The sequence below is a fragment of the Acomys minous genome (assembly GCF_964271855.1).
Source record: "Acomys minous genome assembly, chromosome: 16".
NCBI classification, from domain to species: Eukaryota; Metazoa; Chordata; class Mammalia; order Rodentia; family Muridae; genus Acomys; species Acomys minous.
This window is the reverse complement of record NC_140498.1, coordinates 90486679-90511323: the sequence shown is the minus strand read 5'-3', so window position 1 is coordinate 90511323 and position 24645 is coordinate 90486679. Positions and strand designations below refer to the sequence as shown.

The 24645-nt window shown below is 50.9% G+C and overlaps 1 protein-coding gene across 1 annotated transcript; it reads left to right on the top strand.

Annotated features, from left to right (window-relative positions):
• Nucleotides 1-4: 4 nt before the first annotated feature.
• On the top strand, nucleotides 5-19027 carry SPRING1 (SREBF pathway regulator in golgi 1). The gene is made up of 5 exons (XM_084763646.1): nucleotides 5-235; nucleotides 12410-12566; nucleotides 15221-15372; nucleotides 15632-15745; nucleotides 17445-19027. The coding sequence occupies exons 1-5, from the start codon at nucleotides 125-127 to the stop codon at nucleotides 17526-17528; spliced, it is 618 nt and encodes a 205-aa protein (XP_084619772.1). The 5' UTR covers nucleotides 5-124; the 3' UTR covers nucleotides 17529-19027.
• Nucleotides 19028-24645: the final 5618 nt, after the last annotated feature.

Genomic DNA, 24645 nt, shown 5'->3' with positions numbered 1-24645 from the left:
GGCGGGGGGGGGGCGTGAGGTGGATCACGTGGCCGGCGCGCCTGCCGCGGGGACGCTAAGCAGTGTTGAGAGCGAACTAGGGGGTCATGCCGCGGGGTCGTCTCTGCGCCTGCGCCCTGCCGGGATGCTGAACCTTGCGGCGCTGCTGTGGCGCCGGCTCCTGCGCAAGCGCTGGGTGCTCGCCCTGGTTTTCGGGCTCTCGCTGGTTTACTTCCTCAGCAGCACCTTCAAGCAGGTAAGCGACTGCGCTCGGGACCTCTGTCCCTCTGACCCTTCTTCCCCCTCCAGCCTTCCTCCCTCCCCGTCCTCCGTCCTCCTCTGCCCTCCAGCCCTCTTCCCTCCCACCCTCCTTCCTTGATCTGAAGTCCTCACACTTCCTCCGACCCTCGATCATCCCCTATCCTCCTCTGTTCCGCTGATGCTCCTCCTCCTGGAGTCCTCCTGATATGCCACCTTTCAGTTCCTCCCTCTGAGCCTCCGATCCTCTTCCTTTCAGTCCTTGGGTCATCCAGGACTCCTCCCCCTGTAGTCCTCCTCCCCATCTGACTGTCTGGTCCCCTGTCCTCCTGACTTTTTCCCTCCTAGCCTCCTGTGCATCGAAGGCCTGCCTCATGGAAGGTCAGAGAGGGCGAGCATCCATCCACTCCATGTCGCTGTACCTTCCGCCTATGTTAGACCCCGCTGGTAGGGCCGGGCCCAGCGGGGACTCAGACCTATGCACCCTTCCCTGGCACCTTCCCGTCTCCGCACAGTCCCAAGCCTCTCGATGGACAAGTGTGCAGGATGTCTAGGTCAGGAAGTGGCCGAGAAGGGCTCTGTGCTAACTCCACCTGGGTGACCCAACAGGCTCTGGAGGTGCCCGGTTTTGTGCACAACCTGCTTGGGTGGATTTTTACCCTTCTTTTCTTTTTTGTACTGAGTGAGAATTCTTGGATAGCTGGCCGGCTTTTTTTTTTTTTTTTTTTTTTAAAGACAGGGTTTTCTTGTGTAGCCTTTACTGTCCTGGACTCATTTTGTAGACCAGGCTGGCCTCGAACTCACAGCGATCCGCCTGCCTCTGCCTCCCAAATGCTGGGATTACAGGCCTGCCCCACCGTGCCTGGCATGTCTGGCTTTAGTAGGAAATAGTACCCAAAATGTGCCTAGAAACCAACTTTGACAGAGTTACATTCTGCAGGTCAACTGCCCCCTCTTCCTTTCAGGGCTACCATCTAGCCTTTGATCCTTTTTTACTTTATTTTTGCATTTCATCCTCAGTTTTTATGTATCACAGTTATGTATCACATGTTATAGTCTGTCTTTGTATCCTGTTGTAGTCTCTCTTTTCTGCCTTGTAAAAACAGATAGAGAATGTTCCTTCTCATTGCAATTTTGTTTCCTTTTATTTATTTATTTATTTATTTATTTATTTTTATTTTTTTTTATTTTTTTATTTTTTTCTTTCTTTTTTTGGTTTTTCAAGACAGGGTCTCTCTGTGTAGCCTTGGCTGTCCTGGACTCGCTTTGTAGACCAGACTGGCCTCAAACTCACAGCCGATCCGCCCGCCTCTGCCTCCCAAGTGCTGGGATTAAAGGCGTGCTGGGCTTGTTTCCACTTCTTAATGGCTAGAGGCCCAGAGCTTAAGGGCTACTTAAACCCTCATTGAGGAAACGTCTGCTCAGCTCTCTCCCCAGCTCCTCTGGAAGGACTGAGTGGGGCCACTGACCTGACGGAGTTCTCAGAGGTCAAGTTCATGCATTAAATATAGATGGATATTATGTGAATAAAAGTAAATGTCACCTAAGCTTCAGGGAGGCAGGAGAGCTATGAAAGGAGGAAAGAAAGTGCATCCCACCTGCTTAGGCACAAGCCAAGTGTTGCAGGGATGTGTGTGGTCACGTTGGAGCAGTTGGTCTTCAGACCCATCTTCCTACCCCATGCTGGGACTGACCCCAGGCTACCTCTCTACATCTGCTTGGGTGGACCAAGCCCCGTTGTTCCTCTGTGTTTCATTAACATCTCAGTAAGTTACTCAAGTCTGTACCAGTCTAGAGGGCCTCAAATTCTTCCCTTTGTCTACGTCATCTCCCACCCCACCCCCCTCAGAGGGTCTTACTGTCTCGTCCAGATTTGACCCTGTAATCCTCCTGTCTCTGTTTCCCAGACTCTGGTCATGGTCTCCACTGCCCCCGCCCATAACAGAAGTCGTTCTGCTCCTCTGCCGGTTTTGCACCGTCTCACTAAGTGACATTACCGTTCACGCACTTAGGCCATTCTTTTCTCTCTCTCACTCCTGTCCCCAAAATCTTGGCTCTGACTCTGCAGTGCCCGGGACTTATTCATTTGCCTGAATGACCTCTGCTCTCCCCTCGGGGCCAGGGCATGCCCATCTGTTGCCTGCACTGGTGGAGTGGCCCACCAGGTCCTCTTCCTTTGGTCTCATAGTCTATTCTCTGTGCAGCGACAGGGGTGATAGTCTAGACGAGGTTTCCGCCACACGCCTTCCCAGCCGTGTCGCTCTTTGCTCAAGCAAAGAGAGCTTGTTCGCATTCTCTGTATGATTGAATTGCTTTTGGTCACTTTGAGCCTAAGTGACCACAGTTAGTGACTCAGGCCATGCTGGGTGACCCAATGTCATGCAGTCTCCTTGCCCACCATCTGGCCACTCGCCTTCAGGGTAAATACTACACTGGCATTTCTTGTTTGTGTGTTTGCTTCTGTGTCACCTCGCCCTCTTTTTCAACACACTTCTCCTGAGAACAGAGACCCCTGTGTCTTGTTCACACACTCCGGCCTTCATCTCCGCCCCCACCCCTAGTACGGCTAGGCACTCCTGGGGACCAGGTACTGCTTCAAGTGAGTCTTCCTGGTTGAGGCGACAACATCTCTTCTCAGGCAGTTATTCCCTCTTTTAAAAAATCTTGGTTAAGATGCTGCTTACCTGGCCACCTTCCTTAGAGCCACATTTTAACTACTTTGTGTGTATGTGGGCAGGGGGTGAGGGTGGATTGTAGGTATCTTTTCTTTTTCTTCTTCAAAACAGAGGTTCTCTGTGTAGCCCTGTGTGTCCTAGAATTTGCTCTATAGACCAGGCTGGCCTCAAACTCAGACATCATCCACCTGCCTCTGCCTCCTGAGGGCTGGGATTAAAGGTGTGTGCCACCACACCCATCTTTTTTCTTTTCTTTTTTTCTTTTTTGACTTGAGATTTAAGACTATATGGGGTACATTATGAAACCCCTAGATCTGGTTTTGTTGTTGTTTTGTTTTGTTTTGTTTTCTCTGAGGCCGGATGCACTGATAATCATTGCTAACCTGTGTTGTCCCATTGTCATGATGGTGTCTCTGGCCCACAGATGACTGAACTCTCTGGAGATGTGCAGAACCCATGTGAGAATCAAGTCCCATGAGGGAGAGATGACCTTGTATGCTTGTATGTTTAGTGTGGGCTACTGAAACACCACCTTGGGCTCTGCTGCCCTAAACAGCACACATGCATCCTGGGAGGTCCCAGACCAGGGTGCCAACAGATTCTGCATGTGGTGGCCGCTCCTGACTGGCTTTATTCTCACAGAGTGGAGAATGCACAAAGGTCCCTGCAACCCCTCTCCAGTGTACCAGTCCATTCCTGGGAACTACACCCCATGGCCTCACAGAATTCTGGTTACCTAGGAGACATTCCATTTCTCAATCTGTGATGTCACCATTTGCTAATGTCATCTTGGGGAGTGAAGGGTTTAGTATTGAATCTGGGTTTGGGGTGGACAGTCAGGTCCAAGTGGGTAGCTACACACAACTTGGTTGGCCCTGGGACTGTCATGTGCTGCCCATCTGGGTTTTATCTGAAATACAGGTCTTAGAAGTGGCTGATAGGATGTACTGTCAGGTTGTGAAATGGTACCCTAAAAGAATGGAGGCATGCTTCTGCGTACCCCAGCCAGCCTGTGCTGTCAGCCTCTGCCCTTGCCCTAGGGTACGGAGTACAGCTTCTGCCTGTGTCTCAATTCTGATTCTTAGAGCACTCTCCCATTGGCTCTTGGAGCACTCTCCTATTGGCTCTTGGAGCACTCTCCTGTTGGCTCTTAGAGCACTCTCCTGTTGGCTCTTGGAGCACTCTCCTGTTGGCTCTTGGAGTATTCTCCTGTTGGCTCTTGGAGCACTCTTGTTGGCTATCAGAGCACTCTTGTTGGCTCTTGGAGCACTCTCTTGTTGGCTCTTGGAACACTTTCCCGTCAGCTCTTGGAGCACTCTCACATTGGCTCTTGGAGCACTCTCCTGTTGGCTCTTGGAACACTCTCCTGTGAGGCCCTTGGAGCACTCTCTATGGGGCCCTTGGAGCACTCTCTGTGAGGTTCTTGGAGCACTCTCTGTGAGGCTCTTGGAGCATTCTCTGCGAGGCTCTTGGAGCACTCTCTTGCAGGCTGTCAGGATTACTTTGCCTGAAACTGATCAGTATCTTCCATTTTTTGGTTTAAGACTATTTCCTTCCTGTGTTGCTTGGCCTCAACACCGCAGGCTGGGTGTTGCCCATCTGCCTCATCCTCAGGTCCTATGGCCGTATTTCTTCTCTGCTGAGTGACCTTTTTTATAAGACCTAGGCATGGTTAGGAATAAGACTTCTTTGAGGAGGCCTGGGTAGTGAATGTGATACAAACTTTACCCAGACTTTCAAACTGAGGTTCTTCATTTGTGACAAGGTGACATCCTGTGTGCAGTGTTTTTAAAAATGGGATCATCCCAGGAGCAGTAGTGCAGGCAGATCTCTGTGAGTCTACATAGTGACATAAACTACATCATGAGTTCCAAAAAGGTGTGTCTAGGAGTGGAAGATGGGGGTAAAAATGCATAAGATTTCAAGTATATACCTTTCTTTTGGCTTCTCTAGAGAAAACAGGTCTCCATGCCGGGCTGGTAGCATCCAGAAGGTGTCTGGTGACTTCCACCCTTCACTTTGTGCCTCCTGCACTTTCCTTCAGGAGTCTCACTCATTCTGGCCTCGCTGGCCTCAGAGGGCCAGGGTGAGCATAGCCCACGTGGAAATGAGTTTAACTCCCTCCCCCTCACTGGTGCTCACTGTGGGACACTCATGGCACAAACAAACAATTGATCTTATGCTAAGCTCCTGGAGCTTAGTTTTTCAGAGGAACCTAGCCGACCAGTTTCTGGAGTGTGGTCTGCACATCCCCAAAGAGTGCCCTTCAGAGAGTCTATGAGATCTGAATTTGTCTTAAGATAATGCTTAAACCACCTTGGCTGTGTTCAGCTGTGGTGGCGCTAGCCTCAGCAGCAACCAACCGAGGTGGAAAGTACTCCAGGAACCTACACTGGAACACAGGGGGCGGCTCTCGGCACACTGGGGCCGTGGCATGTGCCCTGGAGCGCATTCTTTCCTGTTGCCCAGGCAAGTACGGAAGCTGGCTCACTGAGAAGGAAGCAGGGAAAGGGGACTCAATTTAAGCTCCTGTTGGCTCTGTGCTGAGGTGGGAGCTAGGCAGCCCATGCTGCCTCCTGCGTGCTGAGCTCCGGCCAGTTGAGTTACAAGCTAAACTAGCCACCCCACCCTCTTTTCACCTAGAGGAGTGAGTGGTAAATGGTTTCATCATCAGACTTTTGCTTGAACAGAGATAGCCTGCTCCCTCACAGAGACAGCTGATGCTCTCCACTGACAGAGATAAAATGCAAGCTTCCAAGTGGAAATCAGACCCTTGGAGTCCGTGTTTCCTCCCCTGAGCTCCTTAACTTCCACCAGCTGTGATGTGAATGGGGTTCTGGGGAATAATGTGACAGAAGTGTGTCACCATTTGGCAGATCTGTTCACAGCAGGACATTGCTCTGACAGTGCTTGTGGGATGGTTAGGCTGTGCTCAGAGTCCATGTGTGCCCATTGAGACGTGGCTTACCTGAGTGTGCAGCCAGTGGCTTTTGTAAGGTCACAGTGAGGTAACTGTTACCACAATCACAATTTAGGGCACTTTCATAGACTTTCCCTCCCTCTCAGCCCTAAACAATCTCCAATCTACTTGCTGTTTAAAAACAAACAAACAAAAGTATTGCATTTGTATTCGCTGTGTTGTGTGTGTTTGTGTAGTGTTGTGGGGAAGGCAGGAAAGAGGACAGCTTTTGGGAATTAGTTCTTCCTTCCCATCATGTGGGTCCCCAAGAGTTGAACTCAGGTTGTCAGGCTTGGTGGCAAGCACCTCCATTCCTTAAGCCATCTCAGTGGCCCGCCAAGAGTCAAATGCCGGCGGCCACCCAGCTTGCATGGCAAGTGCTTTAACCCCTGAGCCATCTCTTCTGTCCCCCTCCTGAGCAGCCCATATTATATGGACTCTTATAACACGGGATATTTTATAACTGCTGTGCCACTTTTAGATCCACCTGCATTATCTTTATGACCCCAGTGTTCCCCTGTAAGCAGCTGTCACAGCAGTGCATTCGTCCCTGGAGGGCACTGGGTTCCATCTTTTGGCAAAGAGCACCTACTTAGGAGTTTTTGTGTGGATGTGTTTTCATAACTCATGGGCGCCACCTAGGGAATGAACTGCTGGGCCAGAAGTTGAGCACTCTGCTTTTTGAGGCTCCCTGTGGCTCCCTGTGGCTGCTTCCCCAATGGTCACAGTGGGATAAACTTGTCAAGTTTTGGTATAGAAATTAGTGCCGGGTATGGTGCAGTGTCACCCATGGTTATATGTAGAGCTGTCACGGCCTCCTCATGAGAGTGTGACTTCCACCCAATCCAGTCCATAGTGACCAGCAGCTGAGCGAGCATAAAGCTGTCCTGAGATGGTACTGAGCAACTCTCTGACCCATCACTCTGTGTGTGTATGTGTGTGTTGTGATCTCACTATGTAGCCCTGGCTGGTCTGGAATTCACTAGGTAGACCAAACTGGTCTCAAATTCACAAGATCCACCTACCTCTGCCTCCCAAGTGCTGAGATCAAAGACATAGACCATCATCCAGCTTATAATTCTTTTTAAAAAGCATCTTTAACCAAAACCAACCAGACAAACAAAAAACCAATTGCTAGTATGTCATAAGTTCATCATTACCTTTTATTAATGACTAAATACTTGAAATGGATATTTTTCAGAAGCGTGTTTTAGTCTTCCATCTGTAGACATGAGCTCTGACTGTGGTCGTCGGTGGCTTGGACTGTTCTCACGCAGGCCTTCCTCCATGTTCTGCCTTTGTGAGAGTCTTGTCCCACTGGTTTCTGGCTTGGCTGACTGCACCCTTGCCTCTGGGTGCCTAGCTTGTCTCACCTGGCCTGGCATCCAGCTCTCATCTGAAGTGGAGGTGATAAGAGGGACACACACACGCACGCACCAACGCACGCACGCACGCACGAATGCACGCACACACGCACGCACGCACGAGTGGCCTAGGACAGGAGGAGTTTATGAAGATGGAGAGGAGGCTGTGGCACACAGAAGTCCCCTGGGTTCCTTGGTTCTGCATCCTTTCAAGTTTGTGTAGCAACCTCTGCCCAGACAGGTGCTGACCTGGTTGCCTTGGATCCTTGACTGCCTCTTTTCTTTGGTTTTCATCCTAATTAATGCTTTAGGGGATAATTTAAATTGTTAGAGATGGGAGTGGAGGAGAGGATGCCATCAGGGGAGAGGGTTGAGGATGGTGAGTGGCGCCAGGTGACCTGGGCACAGCACTGTGCACAGGGGTGGAGGGAGAGCGGGCACTGAAGTCTACTCCCAGGGTTCCTGCCATCTGCTGTGGGAGTGGGAGGGAGGGTAGTCTTGTGGGTTCTGCGGGAAAGTGCTTACCTGTGGAGATTGTGGTAAGTTGTCTGCATTACTTTTTTTTTTTTTTTTTGGTGATTATACACTGTGAGCAAGGCGACTTAGAGTTTGTTTTTTTGTTTGTTTGTTTGTTTGTTTGTTTGTGGCTTACAGTTTCAGAGAGTTAGAGTACCTGACCGTCATGGCTGGAAGCGTGGCAACAGGCAGTCAGGCATAGTGCAGGAGCACTAGCTGAGAGCTCACATCTTGATCCACAAGGCAGAGAGAGCTAACTTGGGCTTTTAAACCCTCAAAGCACCACCCCCAGTGATATACTCCTCCTCCAACAAGGCCACGCCTCCTAATCCTTCTCAGACAGCTCCACCAACTTAGGACTAAGTACATGCATCCAAATACTTGAGCCCGTGGGGACTGTTCTTATCTAAACCACCACGTAGGCATTGTCTGCTGTGTAGTGAGTGCAGAGAGCTGCCCTCGCCCCTGGTCAGACTGGTTACCAGCAAACACTTATGCCTTGGCACGGACACGGCACAGCAGAAGGGCCACTGTGACATACATATGTGGTTTCTTCCTCCTCTTTTATCCCAATATTTTTGCTTCTCTCACTTGAGGTGTACTGTCTCCTCACTTAACATACAAGCTTTTCCCCGCCTTTAAAAACTCTCTGGGGGCTGGAGAGAGATGGTTCTGTGGTGAACAGTGCTTGTTCCTTTTGCAGAGGACTTGGGTTCTGTTCTCAGCCAGCACCTGCTAGCGCTAGTTCCGTGGGACTCAACACCTTCTTCTGGCTACTGTGTGCAACACACACACACACACACACACACACACACACACACGCAATAAAAATAAATCTCATTTTTAAAAGTTCTTTATGATTCTTTGTCACCGTGATTCTCCATTGTCAGGCTGCAGCTGTCTGGGGTGCCCTCTGTCTGTATCTCCTCCTTTGGTGAGACTTCTGTGTAGATTAAGGTCAACTGTGCCGTGTAGTCTAGTGCTGTACCACTTCCACCGGACACTTCTCTCGTTTGACTGTTGTAATTACCACCCCCCCAAAAAAATCCCCTACACAGCATGCTTCCTAATTTGCCTTTTAGAAACATGTGCAGAGGGGCCGTGTGCAGTAGCTGTGCAGGCCCCGCAGCTGCTTACACTTAGGAAGAACATTCTCTTGTGCTGCTGCTCACTCCTGGTGCCATCTTTGCTCTGCAGAGTCTGTGTGGACATGGAACATCTCTAGGGCTCTGTGGCTCCGCGTCACATGCATACCCTTTGTCTTGTCAGCAGTCCCTTGGAGCACAGACTAAAATGCCTGTGGCGCTTTGTAATAATCCCCTTTGAATGGATTTTTAAAAAAAAAATTATTGTTTGAGACAGGGTTTCTCTGTGTAGACAGACCATAACGGCTTTGAACCCATGGTCACTCACCTGCCTCTGCCTCCTGAGTACTGGATTACAGGTGTGTGCCACCACGCTCAGCTTTGAGTGGATCTTGAATGAAGAAAATACACATACTTGGTGAAAAGCTTGAAGGTGAGACAGCCCAGGAGAACAGAGGGAACTCTCGAGGGAAGAGCCACACCCCACTGGGTGGACGCCGATCTCGTGCCCTTTCTGCCACCTGCCTTCAGAGGTAGACCACAGCCACACTTTACCCACACAGTCCTCCTGGCGGAGGTTTGGGCTATTCCTGTCTGGCAAGTTTGGCTGCTGGGAAGCTCCTCTCCTGTTCACCGGAGTGGGGTCCTATGGTAGAGATCCTTCTGGGATGCACTGCACTGGGCATCAGCTCAGAGTCTGCTCCTGAGCCACAGGGTGCGCCCAAGGGAGTCCCTGCCTCCCAGGGTTCCTGCACTCATTGCCCCCCCTCCCTTCTGTAACTGAGCACTACAGCTACTGAGTCGTCACCTGCCCTGCCCTGTGCCTGCTAGCTATATCTTTTCAAAGAAACATAAAAGAGAGACAGGGCACATGAAAGCCCTCTTGAAGAGACTGTTTTACAGTGAGCACACTAAAGAAGCCGGAGTCCGGTCCTGATGGGCTTGTGGTGGGGGAGAGGTCGCCTGTCTAAGTGCTGGTGACACTTGAGATGGCTCTTCAGACCTTGGGGAAGAGTATGGCACTGTCCAGCACTTACTACTGCAAGTGATTGACAGGCCTTTGAGCCCCACACTGAACTGCAGTGTCCTCCCGAGAGCAGAACCGGGGCTGTTGCTGGCCTGTGGAGGCTGTGCCTCCTCAGTGATGGCCCATCAGCGTGATGGATTACTATGCATCCGTGAAGATGTGATTATCTAGATAATGTGGGTCCTTGGAAATGTTTTACTATCCAATTAGTGTCAGGAGCAACTGACGGTGGCGCCAGTGCAAACTAGGTCAGAGGTCAGGGTTGAGCATGCAGAAAACAAATGTACTTGTATGTAAGTGCTGGGGTTTCTGAGTTTCATGTTGATGCGCATTGTTTCCTAAGTAAATCTTTTCTTTGTGCGGTGGGTAAGGACAGCTTAACAGGAAGCCGGCGATCTCCACATCAGTTAGTTCCTCCTACTGTTAACAATCACCATGTTTTCATATAAAATGAAAAAGAAGATTATCCCAAGGATGATTACGGATGATTTTAAAACAACTTTTTACATCGTAAATTGTGTGTGTGCGCTTGCGTGTCTGTGTGGGGTATATACACATGAGTGCAGATGCCCACAGAGGGCAGAGGATCCTGGAGCCAGAGTTGCAGGCGGCTGTGAGCCACCCAGCTCCGGTTCTGGGAGCCAAACTCAGGTCCTCCGGAAGAGCAGCCAGTGCTTTTAGCTGATGAGCCTTCTCTCCAGTGCTGTATATACCTGCCTTATACTCCTGACTGCCCACGGTCATGTAAACATTTGTAGGGCACAGAGGAGTCCTCGTGGAGGAAGCGTCAGAAGGGCGGCTCTGATGGAATCAGTGTTAAGGGAACCCAGGTTTGATGGTACTGTGTGTTCATGCGTGTGTGTGTGTGTGTGTGTGTATGTGTGTGTGTGTGTGTGTGTGTGTGTGTGTGTGTGTGTGTGTGTGTTTCCTGCCACTGAAGCAGAGCTATGGGGAAGCTCAGCATGTGGTTTCTGTAGGATGGCACTCACTAAGGAGTTTCCTAGAGCAAGGTGTTGCTAACTTCCGGGATTGCTTTTCTGCAGTAGTTAACAAAGATCTGATCTGGTTTTCTGAGCTGTCTGTGTTGCCGTCAGACGCACAGGGGTCTCCTTAGTTACAGAGCCACTCTGGTGATGCTTAAATGCAAGCCATCAAGACACAGTAGGCGTGGTGGCACACACCACAATCCTGTAATGGCAGCGCCTGGCAGGCTGCCCCCGCAGGAGGGAGGTGCTCTGTCTGAAAGCCTTCAAAGTCAACAGGGCATGGTGCCTCACACCTATAATCCCAGCATTTAGGAGGCTGAGGCAGGAGGATTGCTGTGAGTTCCAGGCAAGCCTTAACTACAGGATGAAAAGCTCTGGTTTAAAGCATAAAACAAGCTTTTGGGAGAGGGTCACTTACAGCTCTTTTGTTGTGCATTCGCAGTTGGAAGCGTGGCTGGGCCCCTTCCTCCTCGGTTAGTGGTGTGGGTCCTGTCTAAGAGAAGGGATTCAGCCAGGCATGGTGGCACATGCCTTTAATCCCAGCACTCGGGAGGCAGAGGCAGGAGGATCACTGTGAGTTCAAGGCCAGCCTGGTCTACAAAGTGAGTCCAGGACAGTCAAGGCTACACAGAGAAACCCTGTCTTGAAAAACCAGAAAGAGAGAGAGAGAGAGAGAGAGAGAAGGGATTCAGACTCTCCCTTGGGGCCACTCCTCTCCTGGCTTGGCTAGGCAGAGGGTTGTGAATGGCATCTTGAAGCAGTTGTAAGAATGACTGCCCCATGATTTTTTTTTTCACATAAAGGACCTTTATCACTCCCCGCCCCTGCCCCCCCCCCCCATTCAGCTTTTTTACCTGAGTACTACTTGTCACTTATGCAGCTGAGGCCTTGTGGTCTAGAGTGTCAGGCAACAGTCTGAGGTGACCAGAATAACAGTTTCCTCCAGGTTGTGAAGGTATTGGGGGTTTTGTTCTGTTCCATAGTGTGTGTGTTTTAGTGTTTAAAAACTTAGCTGGCCCCTATTAGACCACTTGCCCTTGGTGGGGAGACCTGGTGACACTCAGTGTAAGAATAAGCAGGCTACCAGGAAGAGACTTGATACGTTGTGATCCTATAGTAGGGGACAAGGTCCCCTTCTGTCACAGACCTAGGGGAGGGGAATAGGATGAAAGAGGGAGGGAGAGGGAACGGAAGATACAAGTGAGGGGATAACAAAAGAGATAAAATCTGAATAAATTACCTTAAAAAATGTAAAACACCAACCGTGAGAGTAAATGATTAAAAAAAAATTTTTTTTTAAAGTTTTTTGGTGGTTTTTTGTTTGTTTGTTTGTTTTTGTTTTTTTCCCCAGAATTCCATAGACTCTTGTCCGATTCTGGGGCCCTCCACATCAGCACTTGGGGAGGATAGCTTTAAATTGCCACGTTTTCCTCATGGCTTTGCTCGGGCCACACCTGTGCCCGAGGGTGAGGAGATAGGGGTGTAAGTTCCTTTAGGGCTAATGAGATTGCAGGAAAAATACCTTGAACCTTTCTCTGCCCCGCTGTGGTCTCATTGCAGGAAGAGAGGGCAGTGAGAGATCGGAGCCTCCTCCAGGTTCAAGACCGTGAGCAGCCCATCCCGTGGAAGGTGCAGTTTAACCTAGGCAACAGCAGCAGACCCAGCAACCAGTGCCGGAACTCCGTCCAAGGAAAGCACCTCATCACGGACGAGCTGGGTACGACCCCCTTCCCTGCGCTCAGGGCCCCGGGGCCCAGGTTCGATAGCCATGCCTCCCAATGCTTCTGCCCTTCTTGCTAGTCTCCGGGGGGGGGGGGGGCCCACATCTGTCTTCCATACCTTCCTCTCTAGGCTCTGCGCAGCATCTGGGGAGCTTGGCTGAGGACCACACTCCTAGCAGTTCCCTCTGCCCACAGATCCAGCCTTGGCCTCAGTCCCAGGCCGCTTCCTACCAGGCACAGACATGGGGGTTCCTCATCTTGTTTCTCTAGTTTTTATTTTTAGTGTGTGTTTATCTGTCTGGTGTGTGTGTAGGGGGGCGGTCAGAGGACAACTTAGAGTTGTTTTTCTCCTTTCCCATGTGGATCCCAGGATTGAACTCAGGTTGTGAGGCTTGTTGGGAAGCACCTTTGCTGGCCAAACCATCTTGCTGGCCTATAAAATCCTTTTATTACAAAAGAAACTGAGCACAGGACTGTTGCTTCTCAAGAGTAGTTAGCTGACAGGCTGACTAGAGCCTGGCTTGGAGTCCAGGGCACATGTCTGCAGACACAGAAAGCAGGGAGTTTTAGTATTAGGTGGCAGTTTTTCATATTCTTCTATGAAAGCTACAAATGGTTAACTTAGGTCAGGTTAATAAAGAAAACTTGCAATTGTTGATGATATTCAGCATCGAGGTGCCACTGTGTCGCTAGGGCAACAGCACTGTTAAACAAGATAGCCAATTAGAGTCACAAACCTTTCAAAAGCTGGAAGTTAATTTCCCAGGCAAGACCAACACATTTGCCAGCCCTGGTCTCCCAGGACTTGGTGAAAACAACATCCACAGAGGTGATAAGCACCACGGGGTCTCCCTGCACAGCCCTGGCTGGCCTGGAACTCGCTCTGTAGACCAGGCTGGCCTTGCACTTACAGAATCCCAGGAACTGGGATTTAAGGCGTGCACCACCACCGCCTGGTGTATATGTACCTTGAAACATCATGATGCCCCATTCCTACATCCGCCTCTTGTTTTACTTGTTTGTTTGTTTTTATTTATCAACTAAAAATAGAGGGACTGGAGAAATGGGTGAGTGGCCAAGAGCACTGACTGCTCTTGCAGGAGTCCTGGGTTTGTTCCTAGCACCCAGGGAAGGCTTGTACCTTCAGCCCCTGGGATCCAAGGCCTGTTCCGGCCTCTGCAGGAATCTGCACTCACAGATACACACACATAATTGAAACGGTATCTTGTGCATGATCCACGGTGAGAGGCCTGGGTGAGCTTTTCTCCCCAGAAGTTGGGCCTAGGCATGGAGAGGTGAGCACCAGAGTTCAAAGCTGAGAGCTGGGAGTTGGCAGCGACAAGGGAAAGGCCTGAGAGGCTAACTTAGAGCTGCCCAAAGGAAAGGAGAGGTGGTACCAGCAGGGGCATGGGATGCTGGAGATTGCCCATCTCCTTGGTACAGAGTTGCTGTGCTGTGAGTAGAATCCTGGGGAACGTGCTGGCTCTCTGGGAATTCCATTTAGAATCCTTGTCAACAGCATGAGTGGGGGCAGCTGGGAAGGAAGCGTTTACTAGGACATCAGAATGCTTCTCTCTTCACTCAGGAGCTGCAGAAGCAGAAACAACAGAAGCCGCCAGCTCCCAGGTGGTGGGCATGGTTCTCTCCTGGTCTCCCAAGTATTGAGTGAGGACTCTCTAGTGTCCCTGATCATCGCCAGTGTTCTGCCAGCTTCTACACAGACCTTGTTTTCCAGAGCAGTTCTAAAAACAAGTTATCCTCCATCAGCCTCATTCTCTGAGGACAGAGCTTGGGTACTCAGACGGGCTGATTGCGACCAGCTGCTGCACACCTGAGGGGCCCCTGCACACACACCTGAGGGCCTACATGCATACCTGAGGGTCCACACACACACCAGAGGGCTCCCTGCACATACCTGAGGGGCCACACACACACACACCAGTGGGCCCCTGCACACACCTGAGGGCCCACACGCATGCCTAAGGGTATACACACACACACACACACACACACACACACACACACACACACACACACACGAGAGCCTCTGCACACACCTGAGGGCCTACACAAATACCTGAGGCCCCCTGTACACATCTGAGGGCTGCCACACACACCCATGGGTCTCTGCACACATTTGAGGTCTCACACATACCTGAGGGCCCACACACATACATTTGAGCCTAAATGGCCACTGGCAGCATCTCCGGGGTGGGGCAGTGGCCCTCATGGGCTTACACTTAGATTTTTCTGTCTTGCCAAGAAAGGGTGCAGGGAACTGGCTGACAGTGGATGTGCATCTTTGTGATGGGAGTTTCTCAGCTATGGACCAAATTAGGTATTGCCTTGCTGTTTCCTGCCTTAGACAGGATTTTTAAGAGGCCCAGGTGAAAGATTGCTTGCCTATGTTAGCACCCCAACCACATGGGTGTTGGCATGGTGGTAAGCTCACACTTCCCAGCAGACCGGAAAGTGGCTGAGCATAGTGATAATGTGGATCTATCGGTGACTCGAGAGTCCGACTTCCCATCATCCTCTGCCCAGGTGGAGCCAGCCCTGGTGCTCAGGATGCGCTGGTTCCTGCCCCGATTCTTCACCCCCAGGGGGAGGACAGGCTAGTTTCCTGCTAAGCTTCGTCTCTGGTTTTCAGGCTATGTCTGTGAGAGGAAAGACCTGCTGGCAAATGGCTGCTGTGACGTCAGTGCCCTCAGCACAAAGCAGTTCTGTTGCGATGGGTGTCTGGCCAATGGCTGCTGCGAAGCCTATGAGCACTGCGTTTCCTGCTGTCTGCAGCCCAGCAAGGTACGGGCTCCGGCTCCCCATCCCTTGTCTTCTCGCCTTTTAGGGGGAAAGCTAGGTACCTCTTGCGGTGCGCCGTGGGTGCATCTGCCTCTCCTGAGAGAGGAGTTGGTCTCCGAGTCACGGTTCCTTTTCAGAGAGGATCGTGTTATTGCTAAGCAAGTATCTGGTGAATGAGAGACTGGACTCCCTCCCTCTTGCCCTCCCCATGGGCTGGCTTGGCCAGCAGTTACTACCAGTGCTGAATTCCTTGTTTCCATAGCAACTTCTACTGGAACGCTTCCTCAACCGGGCAGCTGTGGCCTTCCAGAACCTCTTCATGGCAGTCGAAGACCACTTCGAACTATGTTTGGCTAAATGCAGGACCTCGTCCCAGGTCAGAAGTGATGCTGGGGAGGCAGGAGGGAGGCAGAACTGGAGAGCACTAGCCCCATCCCTCTGGGCAGAGCCAGGGTGGAAAGGGGTTCATTGACACCGTGCTCTGCTGTGTTGGGGGGTGAGATATGCAGATCCATACCAGTGAACGTCCTGGGGCACAGTTGTGGTTTGCTTTGGGATCTGAGGGCAGAGGAGGTGGGTATTAGGCCCATCTGAGGCTTGTAGGGTGAGCATACACTGCCTACCCTTGAGGGCTCTGCTCTCCTGGCATGCGCCTGCCAGGCAGGGAGTGGGGGGGGGCTCTGTCCCCCACCTTTATTTATTGTCCCTTTTTACATTTATTCTGAGCTCAGGGAGGTACACGGATACAAGTCAGAACAGGGAATATCAGTTCTGTCCCTACCCCTTGTGTGTCCTGAGGTCTTCCTCCACCTTGGCGGCAAGCACCTTTCCAGGCTAAGCCATCTTGCCTGCCCAAGTTCCCTGCTGCCTCTGTGGCTGGGCACTCGTCACTGCTGCGGACCACATGTGTCCTTCACACAAGCACACTCCCCTAGGGTAACCGACCCATGTCCGTCTCTGGCACTCTGTAGGCTTTGGTTTTGTGTCTCTTGATCCCCCTTTCTATCTCTGCTTTACTGTGAGAACACCCTGGGTCAGCTGGTGCTGATCAGGGAGCGTCCCAGGTGAATAGGTGGGCGGAAAGGGAAATGTGAGGATTCACTTGCTCTTCCTGGCTGCTAATGCTGGGAAGGGGGAACTGACACGGCAGCTTCCTGTAGCTGACAGCTGGAAGTTATTTCCTATCTTGCACAGAGAGACCATTCTCAATGACCTCTTGGTTCCTGTGCCCAGAGACAGGGCTGCACGTCTATTAAGTGGTATTAATATGGTGCATAGCTTTAGTGAGAGGCTAACTAATGAACTGTAAACCAGCCAAAAACTCAACTGATCATATAACAGGAAGGTGCTGAAAGTCCACCATTGGGGGTTGGGCTGAACTTCACTTACTGCGCCTAGCCAGAGGAGCTCTTAGGGAGGGTGCTTGGCATGTGCACAAGCCTTTGTGCATGGCTGCTGTCTGAAGTGGCGTCACCCCACCAGGGACTGGCTCCCTCAGGTGCCGATCCCACTGTATCTCCATCTGTTTCAGATTTGTTTGTGTTCTTTTCGTATTATTATTGTGTATGTGTGTGGGTGTGCCACCACATGTGGGTCCCGGGACTAGAACTGAGGTCCTCAGGCTTGGAAGCAAGCGCTGTGTTAGCCCCAAGCCATCTCACCTGCCCTTGTCTCATGTAACCAGGTTGGTCTCAAGTTCACTATGCTGCTGCGGGTGTGCTGGGATCACACGTGTGACCACTCCACCCAGTTGTCTGAGGTGCTGGGCTTCATGCATATGAAGCACGCAGCCAGCTGTGCCACATCCCTAGGCCCCAGTTCGGATGGACTGAAAAGTAATCTCAGAGTGCCCAATCTGCAGCCAGGTTGCTCAAAAGCTCCCTGGTAGACAAAAGAAGAAATGGCACAGTGATGTCTGTCTGTCTTCGTGGCATTCAGCGCTAAGAATCCTACTTGATTCTAGAAAGCTCCTCTAAATCCCTAGGCACCCTGGAGGTGGAGGAGTGGGTGGGGAGTGCGTGGCTGTCTCCGCAGCTGGCCCTCTCTAACATGCTCCTGTCTCCCCTCGCCGACAGAGCGTGCAGCACGAGAACACGTACCGTGACCCCGTAGCCAAGTACTGCTACGGTGAGAGCCCACCTGAACTCTTCCCTGCGTGAGGCCTGACGGAGACACATACCCAGGACCGGGCTGGACCATGCGAGAGAATGAAGGAGAAAGCCTTGACCATGGTGTGTGACAGCTGATGCCTCTGGCCCCCTCACCCCCAGCTGGAGCAGAGGGACAGAGCTGTTCTGGAGAGCAGGCTGGACGAGGCCCTGGCACCTCGCAGCACCCTGGGACCACTGGTCAAGGGCCAGGCACTTGCTTCTGTTTTGATCCTACGTTGTAGTTATTTATTGACGGTTCAGAGTGGCGGGCAGTGAGCTGCTTTGTGCAGGACACCTTTGCCTGTCCAGCTGAGCGCACTCAAGGAGGTAACTGTTGCTCTTGGTTTTTGAGGCGCCACAAGTGATATCACTCTTGCACCAGATGATAATTTGCCTGCAGGAGCGCAGGTATAGGGACTTATGTTTTTGTTCCCTTTAAACGTCCGACAAGCAGGCCTTTGTAGCCATTCAGGGGTGTGAAGCGCCTCAGGGCAGTGCTGGTCCCCACCGAGCCTTTGTAGAGCTGCCTTGGTGTGTTCATATACCTGAAATGGCGGTGAGAAACCTGAATCCCGCCTGACTATTCCGTGGAGTTTGCTGTCACTATGTGCCAGTTGAAAGTCCTCAGCTTTGGGGCAGGGGAGCCTGTCCCTTGTTTGTCACAAAAGCCAGTGGGGACTGGTGAGTGTGTGCATTTGCAGCATTCACTCATTCATTCTTGACTGCTTTGTGCCAGAGGCAAACACTTGTCTTCCCAGGCCCTCATAAGGAAAACACTAAGCTTGTATTCCAGCCTATAGAGAGTTTACATCCACTCTCCATGGAGCTGTATGTGGTAGCCATGGCCTAGAGACCATCCTGAAGGCAGGGGTGGGCAGTCGCCATCAGCAACTGAAACGGGGTTTTAAGCCTAAAGTCAAGACACCTCAACTCCCCCGTCTTGTTTTCAGGCCACCCATTAACACACACTTCCTACCCAGACTCTTCACCGGTTTTGGTTCCAGTTGACCTGGGCCCGGCGTGAGGCTCCTGACTTCCTTGGGGCCGCCTGCCTCATGGATCCTTGTCTCCCAGCTGTTTTCCTTCTGGATGGAATTTCCTTCAGCTCCCTCCTGCCTCCTCCTCCTGTTCACCCTTCAATTGTATTCTGTCACCTCAACGGAAGAGAGGACAGACGGGGAGTTGTTTTCTTGTTTTGTCTTGCCGTGCTGGGCTCAAACCCAGGACTTGGTGTGTGATTAGTAAACTCTCGGTACTGAGCCCGGGCCCTGGCTGGGGCATCAGCTTTTCAGGTTGGATCCCATGACTCTGTTCTGTCTGCTCTGGACGTCTCAGTGTGTTGACTCAAATTTCATGAAATAATTGACACATATTGGAATGTCCTGGCACTTTCTGTCAGGCTCATTCTTTCTGGTAACTGGGGTATTTATTTATTTTTGTTTTGTTTTTTTTCACTGATTAAGACCTTTTGTTATGTAAGTAGCATTAAAATTTACAAAAAACCCAAAGCCCCAAGAGTATAAATTTGGACTAAATACTGTATTTAATATTTAAGCATAAAGCTCTTAATACCAAGTAGTTCTACATTATAAAGCTGATCATAAGAAATTTTAATATTATTTTAAAATATCATTTTTCCACTATCACCTTAGCATAGTGTAAGTTGAACATCTCTTACTTGAAATCAACCATCTAAAATGTTCCATATGCAGAACCAGTGCCAACCTGCTGCTTCAAGAACAAAGCACACCATGACAAGTTGTCTGGTCAGGGGCTTCCTCACAGTAACCGGAACAAGCCAGGGCATCAGTCAGAGAAGCTTTTTGTTTGTTTTTCTTCAGTTTCTTGAGATTTTCTAAGCAAACAATCATGGCTTCTTTTTAAAACGGAGATTGCTCCGTACTGTACTGATGTATTGATTCCTCACCCAGTCCCTCCCTGAGGCCCCGCCCCTTTCTCCTGTCCTGGGAGGTCACTGCTCAGTAACCGGTTGGCCTAGCCCAGCAGATCATTCTCCAGTGAAAGGCTCCATAAAGAAGTCATCCTGAGTACACGGTCATCATCTTCTGTTTGTTAGGGTGAAATCCGCTGAGCTAGGGTTGGATCTTTTTAGGTCTGCTGGGAGGAGATTTTCTTCACCCTCTTCATTGTCACCTTCTTCTTCATCATCAATGCCACTGTCTTCATCCTGGTCATCTTCCGTCTCTGGAGCTGCTTCTTGGTCCTTCAGAAGGCACGGGGTGGCGTGCCTGAGGTTCCTGCAGTCTGTTTCGTGCCTGCGTCTTTACTCTGCTGCAGTTGCTTCTTTGTTTTCCAAAGCTGTGGATCCGTGTGTCCAAGGTCCAGCTGTGCCTCTGTTCTTTGATGTCTTTTCAGCTTCACTCACAGTTTGTCCAATGGTACCCTCTTCTGCTGTATCTTCCTTCTAGGCCCATAGTCCCATCTGTCTCCTGGCAAAAAGCTTTTTTTTTTTTTTAAGACAAGGTCTCCATAGCCCAGTATGTGTTTGACACCAGCATTGAACCCCTGACTCTTCTCCGCACCTGCCAAGTGCTGGGATTCACACGCGCGCGCACACACACACACACACCACACCGCTTCAGAAATCCCCAGTACTTCCAACAAGTGTGGCCCTCCCTGGCCAGGGAAGGGCCTCGCCTCACCTCGCTTGCAGAGCTGATTCTGAGCTCCCTTGATGGGGTTCCTAGAATCAGAGGCTGTAGTTTTGTGTATAAGACTCAAGTGAATCGCAGAATATATATACCAGGGCCTCGGGGGAAGAGAGGAAGTGAGGACATGGAAAACGTGAATGTCATTAAATGTGAGCAGCTGCTGGCACGTGGGGCTCAAACACTGCCCTCCCTCCTGAATGCACATTGGCTGGGCTTCTTTCTGGGGATGCTGGATACCACGCATGTAAACGTGGAGAGAAGAGACACCATAGGTGCGGGAGGAGAGAGTGGCTCTCAGCCAGGCCCTTTAAGGTAACGGTGGACCCCTTTGCCCACCCTGAAGGCTGACTGCAGGCCTTCCCAGACTAGAGTGGGCACAGGGGGGGTTCTGGGCCAAGCTCTTCCCAGGTAAATCATGAGCTGGCCAGGAGTGAGCCTGTACCCTGGGGCCACTGCTTCTCAGCTGCGTGACCTTTGAGTCTGGGGCCTTTGGTTTGGAAAATGGGGTCACGTGTTTACCTGTCTTGAGTTTGCCCTGAGGTGCCCTCTTGAGTGAGAGACTGCTGCCTCCTAACGGGCCAAGGTCAGCAGCCCCTGGGGAGCTGTAGGCGCGGATGAGGGTGCGAGGTATTTTTTAGTTATGTAATTCCAGACCGTCTAACTGTATGGTGAGGACCTAGCCGCTCCAAGGTATGGTTGAGGGGAAGGCTTTTATTGTAGATAGGAGGGAGAGTGTAGCCAGAAGCACCTGGAACAGTCCAGAGCAGGGAGAGAAAATAGTGACCTGAACATGAGCCATGAGAGAAAAGAGAGGAAGACAAGAGTGAGGGGGCCAAGAGGTGCAAGGCCAAAATGGCAGGGTTATAGAGGAATGGGCCGCTGGTGACCAGGGTGGGGATGGGGGGAAGAGCCACAGAGAGCAGCCATGTTGAGGAAGCCTGGGGGCCAATGTGTGCTTAGTGTGCTACTAGGCACCGTAATTAGCCATTTGTCCTGAGTGGTTTGCGGTGGAGTTTTTGTTTTGTTTTTGACCCGATAATGATAAAATAATGACCTAAAAATCACACAGCCTCGAGATAAGCACCAGCTATTTTCCTCTGCCTCTGTGACTTTCCAGTCAAAGCAAACAAACCTCGACAGAAGGTGTGCTTCTTTCTCCCTTGGAAACACCACCTGTGGGTTTGTTATCTGCAGGCCTGTGTGACATTCTTAATGATCACAGTGTGCCACTGTTAGTGACCTGCTGATCTGGTTCCTTCCATGGGTGTGGTTTGCTATTGCAGAGCATGTGCCCTTCCTTACCCAGGCTTGTCCGTCTCCAGTCCTGCGGCCGCTTCTCCACCAGTGGAGGGGGTGTCCAATCGTTCCTCTGCCGCATGCGAATCATGTCTTAAGCTGCTTCTTAAGAGTTCACCATTCAAATCTGTACTTATGTTTAAAGTCGTAATCCAACGTGTATCACCTTATACTGAACAATCAGCCTGGATTACAAAGAGGATTTTTTTTAATGTAAAATATTCGGGGGGGGGGGGGGCATGAGGTATCAACTGGCAGGAGTTGGCTCTCTTTTCACCATGTGGATCTGTCGTGGAACTCAGGTTGGTCTTGGAGGCAGAGTCATGTTGCTGGTCCTAAGGTGGTGCCTGTGACTTAAATGACGCTGTGCACAGTGCTGTTGGTTTGCGTGTAATAACTCACAGTGAGCTGAACCGCACTCCGGGTCTTGATTGACCATTTATTCTTCTCTTTCTTCCCCTTGGTTACTACAGAACATTCTGAAATGAACGAAGCCGGAAATCTATATCTTTTGCCCTCTTTTTCTCGCTAGCCCTCTCTCTTTTGTCTTTGATTCGAGGTTCTGTCTGTATCCCAGATGAGCCTCAAACTCTCCATCTTCCACTCTTTAACTCCTGGGGGTTTAAACCTCAGCTGAGCTTCGTCTCGGTTCACTTTCTCTCTTTAACACTCCAGCAATTAGCTCACGTTCCACAAACCTGTCTTTCTAATAGAGTCGGGGCAGTGGTCGGTGCAGCCCCTCCCCCGGACCCTGGCCCTCAGGGGGACATTGGGCAAGCGTCTGGAGGTAACATTCTCACAGCTGGAATGGCAAAGGTACCACTGGTCCTTAATGGGGTGGGAATCCGAAGTGCTGTTCCCCGGCCCACAGGACCACCACGTAGGCTGGCAGCGCTGAGGTAACGGAGCCCAGCTCTAGGTCACGGCTGTGCCCAAGGCTGAACAGCGGAGAGCGCCCAGCACTAAGCGCTGACTTCATTATCTCCCCGCCCTGGAGAAATATCACGCCGAAGTGCTGATTAAATTACGCTGCCGCGAGCCCCACAGGACAGACACGCTGGCATAACAGCACAATCCTGCCTCAAGGCACCGCGCACAGCGCGCTTAGTGAGCTCACCAGCCACCCAGCGGCCACACTTGTCTGCAGAGCGAGCTGGGAGTCTGTGACCGATTGGTGGAGTGGGGGCGTAGGTGTAGGAGCGAGGTTGCCCCTGTAGACTCCTCAGGGAGTCATTCCGTTTAAGAAGGCGTCCTGAGAGCAAAAGAAGAATGAAAACAAGCCAAAAGAGAGACTAGCTACTGGGACAGTTTTCTTCCCTGTTTTGTCAGTACGCCTCACTTGCCAGTGCGTCACCTTCCAGGCGAGGTGTTTCTGTCGTCATTTCTCCTGGTGTGACTGCAGCTCTGGGTACCAACGTTGCCGGGTTTTTTTTCTCTCAGTCACGTGTCTGCAGCACCCCCTCTCCAGTCCATTTTCAAAGATGTGAAGTGGTAGGCGGTGATTTGGTTTGCCGCCATGCTGTGAGCAGGGTGGCTACATTTGTGCCACCAACTCTTGACAGCCCCTCCCCCCCACCCCCGCCAGCTGAACCTCAGCAGCAGTCTAAACAGGTACAGCCCAGGTCATTGCCTGGGAGAGTTCAGAGCTAAGAGACAAAGGCACCGCCTTTAATATAAAGAAACAGGTCCAGCAAGGGGGCCTGTGGGGTAGCATGGAGTCTGTAATCCCAACACTGGGGAGGCTGAGGCAGCAGGAGTTTGTGTTTGAGCTCAGCCTGGGCGTCACAAAATGACACCCTTGACTCCAAATAATAAGCAACAACAAAATCACCTTGCCAGTTAAAACAGGAAAAGCAGTTGTTCAGGTATTTCAGTGTGCCTGTGGTTGTATCTCGCCTACATTTCTCTGGACCCATGCCTGGGGCTAGAGGATCAAACAGCAGAACTAGAAATGGGTTGTTGTGTGCGGTACAGAGTGTGAGCCTATGGTCAGAGCGCGCCCAGATGACCTGTAGCTATGTGTGCTGCAGGCTAAATGAGAAAGAAGGCTGTGTCATGGACAATTCCAGTTCTAGATCACAGGCCATGCGTGCATGAGTGTGTGTGTGCGTGTGTGTGCGTGCGCGCGCTTGTGCGTGTGTGTGTGTGAGTGAGTGTACTTGAGCACCACACATGTTTGTCCTGTCCTGTGTGAATGGCTCACTTAAGCTGTATTAGTAACTATCAAAATAAATGTAGACCAGTTATGGTTCAGTTGCTGCCAGTCAGAAGGCTGGGGCAAGAGAAATCCAAGTCCAAGGACAGCTTTGGCTTCATACTGAAACCTGCTTGGAACACACACAAAATTGTTTTTTTTAAAGTTTAAATAAAATATTTTCTTAATTCGATGTTGGTGACTTGGGTGATAAATGTGACAATCTGTGTGTTGTTTCAGGCATATCCCATTCATTGGCCATGTGTGTATATGTGTGCACACGTGTGTGAGCATGCACATGTGTGAGTATGCACATATGTTGAGTGTATGTGTGAGTTGCACATGTGAATATATATATATATACATATACAGTTGTGGACTGCATATGAGTAAAGAGCAATGGTCTGAAGTCTGAAGTCGCTGAACAGCATCCTGACCCACCTCACAGGAGCCCAGGCATCCATGGACTTGGGTAAACTTGTCTTTCTGGCTTTGGTTTCTCATTTGTCATTGTCATCCTCATTGTCAACCAGGGTACTTGCTAACACATCTACCGATCCCACTTCCTGGCTTTGACCACCGGGAGGTCCCACCACCGAGATAAATATGACTAAAGTCTTGCCTCTTCATTGCTGTCTGTGGACTGTATTTCTCATAGAGGAGGTGACACCAACCATCAGGACCCCATTTGTCCTCAAAGCACCCCCTCCCCGTGGCACCCGGAAGACAGATCAAACCTGGCCAAATGTTTCCTTCATCCTCCTCCTCTGATTTTCCAGGGTACCACCTGGTTGTCACGTGCGCTGCCCTGCACCTGTAGAGACGGCTGTTGCACTCCTGTCCTAAGTGTAAGGGCAGCTGCCTTTTGGTTGGGACACCCTGAGCCCTGGAGGTGCAAATTCCCTTCATGCAGCACTAAGATGCTCCATGGCCTTGAGCTGAGATGCCCAGAGTATGTCATATT